Source organism: Orycteropus afer, unplaced genomic scaffold (assembly GCF_000298275.1).
Source record: "Orycteropus afer afer isolate SDZICR_OR568_19922 unplaced genomic scaffold, OryAfe1.0 scaffold00293, whole genome shotgun sequence".
In the NCBI taxonomy this organism is placed as follows: domain Eukaryota; kingdom Metazoa; phylum Chordata; class Mammalia; order Tubulidentata; family Orycteropodidae; genus Orycteropus; species Orycteropus afer.
The window spans coordinates 4,140,008-4,143,680 of record NW_006921880.1 but is presented as its reverse complement, the minus strand read 5'-3'; the positions used below and the strand labels follow the sequence as shown (position 1 = coordinate 4,143,680).

Below are 3,673 nucleotides of genomic sequence, written 5' to 3'. Positions count from 1 at the left end.
TTGAACCACCAGCCTTCTGGTTAGCAGTCAAATGCCTTAGGCACTATGCTACCACAGCTCCTAGTTGTTTTTTTTTAATCAGGAGGGACACGGGTCTGGAGAAGGACATCATGCTTGGTAAAGCAGAGGGTCAGGGAACAAGAGGAAGACCCTCAACAAGATGGAAAGACACAGTGGTTGCAACAATGGGCTTAAAAGAGCAAAAATTGTGAGGATGGCACAGGTCTTGGCAGTATTTTGATCTGTTATACATAGGGTTACTAAGGGTCAGAACTGACTTGATGCCACCCAACAACCATGAGGTGAAACTCATTTAGACTTTCTTCAACTAAATGAGAACAGTATCTAACGCCACAAGTTTACTGAGTACTTTCTGCTGTGGGTCACTCACCCACCCCCCACTCCCCGGCCAGAACTCTGTGGATAGAAATATCCACAAACAGACTGGGCAATCAGGGACTCACAATCCAGTTAGGGAAGCCGATGGATAAATAAATCGCTATAGAGTAAAACTAATGTGTGGGAGAGAAGCATAGACTATTTAGGACCAAGAAAAGAAAGCTGTCTGCTTCTTGCTCTGTTATACCCCACAGTGAGGAATAAAATGCAACAAGCAATATTCTAATAGAAGTAATGATGTATGAACTGCTTAACAAGGGTCTGGGAGCTAGGACAGAAGAGAGAACAGGCATTTTCACAGAGGTAATGGACCATAGAGACAAAAGCAAGACATTTACCTATACCCTGCAGTGTGCAGGCTGAGCTGCTGGTCAAGGTGTCATTTTCCTTTATTCTATGGCCTTTGGGGCTTGCTTGAACCTGGCATGTGGATACAAAGATGGCAAAGACTGGTTCCTCCCTTCTAGGAACTCACATTTCATGCAGGTAGAAAAGTAAATACAGAAGTATGATTCAAGGTGATCATGCCTCAGTGGAAGTATGAATATAATGCTGAAAAAATCTAGTGACTACTCCCTCAGGAGGATCTCAAAAACTTAAAGAGGAAATGATATTTTACGTAAGTCCTGAAGGAAGCATAAGAAAAGTGCACATTAGTCAAAAGGAAAAGCATGAGATACACCTTGAAACTACATGTTGTGACTGAGATTGCTAAGAATGGGTATGAGTACAGCTGAGAGTAAAGAGGGTGAAGAGTTCAATAAAAGTATGAAATGTCAGACTGGAAGAGAATGTGAAGGTCTAGGTCAAATAATTTGGGCCTTAACCTATAGGACAGACACAGGGATCCATTTAGAGTTTTAAAGTGTGAGAGTGACATGTTGAGACTTGCCCTTTCCAGAGTACATAAGGGGAAAAAAAATGGCTGAATTTTGTGGCAGAGAGAAAAAGGGAAACAGAGAAAATGAGCCGCCCACTCTCAGTCTTTCTCTCCTTGATCCCCTCGGGAAAGTGATGTGGTTGTGTTTCTAGAAAAGTACTGATGAAAAGTTGAAATGAATAACAAAACAGCAGTTCTAACTTGGGAAAACTTAATGAAGTGCATGCATAAAGATGATTGCTATTGTTGTTAATTGATATGGAGTCAGCTCCAACTCATGGTGATGTTTAACAGAATGAAATGTTGCTGGTCTTGCTCGTCTCCATGGTTTTAGTGTCTTTGAGCCCATTCTCAAGGCTATTGTGTCAATTCATCTTATTAAAGGTGTTCTCATTTTCATTGACCCTCAAAAGATGATACTCAATAAATATTTGTTGAATGAATGGGGCTTATTCAGATAAGGTATTAGGTGGATAGCAAGCATGTCCATTCTTCTGTCCATCTTTCTATCCATTTGTCCTTCCACCCATCCTGCCTTCCATCCATCCCTCCCTCCATTCATCAAATAGCTAATGTGTATTCTCTGTGTGCCTCTTCAGAAACACAATGTTCCAAGAGAATCTCTCCTCTGTGTTTGCTGTTTTCAGGAAAACGTGTTTGTGTGGGAGAGGGCCTGGCCCGCATGGAGCTGTTTTTATTCCTGACAAACATTTTACAGAAATTTACCTTGAAGCCTCTGATTGACCCAAAGGACATCGACATCACCCCAGTTAACAATGGGCTTATTTCTGTGCCCCCCTCCTATCAACTCTGCTTCATCCCTGTGTGAAGAAGGGAAGATCGTCCGATTGCCTCTGCACTGTCATCTGCAAATCCCCTAAACTGGGGCATCGTTCACCTCCTTCCAAGTACCAGGGATGCCTTTCTCTGAACTCTCTTTTCCACATCTCTCTGTTCCTTCAAGATCTAGTGATAATCCAACATCCATTAAGGAGTTTCCTGTGTTTCACAGCATAAATTTACATCCTACTCTCCACAGTCTGCAAGAGTTGTGTTGGCCACCATATGCCTTAATATTTATCCAACTAAATTTTTACTATGTTATCAGTATGAAGCAGAGCAATAATGATTAGTGTGTGCCAATTCAAATCCATTTCTCCTATGTGCATGCTAAAGAAAAAAACTTATTATTTACTGGGTCCTTCTTTGAACTTTTCTTCTTTTGGAGATAGTGGAAGTGAAAAATGAAAGAAAAAAAAAAGATAAGTCTTTACAGTGGCTATGCTGGTCTTTAGGAAAATACAGAAAGGGACAAAGGAGGAGAAGAGGGCTGAAAATCTCTTTGAACTGAGTGTCATCTAGAATTATTCTAGTTTTGGATTTGAAACCAAAGGAAAAGTATGTCAAGAAGTAGGCCAGCCTCAGGGGGGAATATCAAGAGGATGGGCAATGGGGAGGAATGAACATCCAGTGTTAGAATTCATGCCTCTACTTTGTTGTCACCATGATCGATAAGTAAATATTTGAAATGTTTCTATTACTTCAACTTGGTTCAAGTATTAATACATGTTTTCATATTACTAATCATCATGTGTTCTGAGTATTACAACAACCTTGAAGGCATCACCAGATCTTATTCTTTTTCTAGTTTCTACTACATTGTCTTATGCTAAATATAAGTGAGATGGTGATTTGGTGCTATGGCACTGGAGCCATTAGCCTCAGGTTATCTCCAAAGCGTAGACAACTGAACATGCTAAACACTGCAAATTATAGTCATCTTTTTCTTCCTTCTGTCTGGGGTGTATGAAATGAGAAGTGGTATCACCCATTATACTGCCATCAGCTTATCTCCTGGAGGAAACTACTTATATTTTGCCATCCATTTTTAAGATAACATGTGTGTGTGTAGACATACATGTATCTCTTTACATAAATGTATACATAAGTATATATGGAGAAATATATACACACATATTATATATACACATATATTGTAGATACACATATATACTTATGGGATTAAAAGTAATTCTTTAAGATGTATCAAAGACTTAAATGTGAAACCTAAAACTATAAAGTTCCTCAAGGAAAAAATTGGGGAAATTTACAGACCCTAATGTATGGCATGGCATAGTGCCTAAGACATTTGACTGCTAACCAGAAGGCTGGTAGTTCAAACCCACCAGCCATGCCTCGGAAGGAAGATTGGGCAACTTACTTCAGTAGTGATACCACCTCAGAAACCCAAGGAGAGCTCTTTCTGAGTCAGATCTGACTCGACGGCAGTGCGTATATATGGCACAAATAGACTATCAAGCATAACTCAGAATACACACACAGCAGAAGATAAAATAGATGAATGGGACCTTTTAAAAATTAAATTTTTATGTG

The 3,673-nt window shown here is 39.7% G+C and overlaps 1 protein-coding gene across 1 annotated transcript in view; it reads left to right on the top strand.

Moving 5' to 3' along the window:
• The window catches only part of LOC103205897 (cytochrome P450 2C19-like), a 43,640-nt gene extending 41,532 nt beyond the window's left edge, over positions 1-2,108 (top strand). The window contains exons 8-9 of the mRNA XM_042782365.1: positions 677-702; positions 1,849-2,108. Coding sequence (XP_042638299.1) covers positions 677-702; positions 1,849-2,108 — 286 coding nt within the window. The remainder of the gene's footprint in view (positions 1-676; positions 703-1,848) is intronic.
• The last annotated feature ends 1,565 nt before the right edge of the window (positions 2,109-3,673 follow it).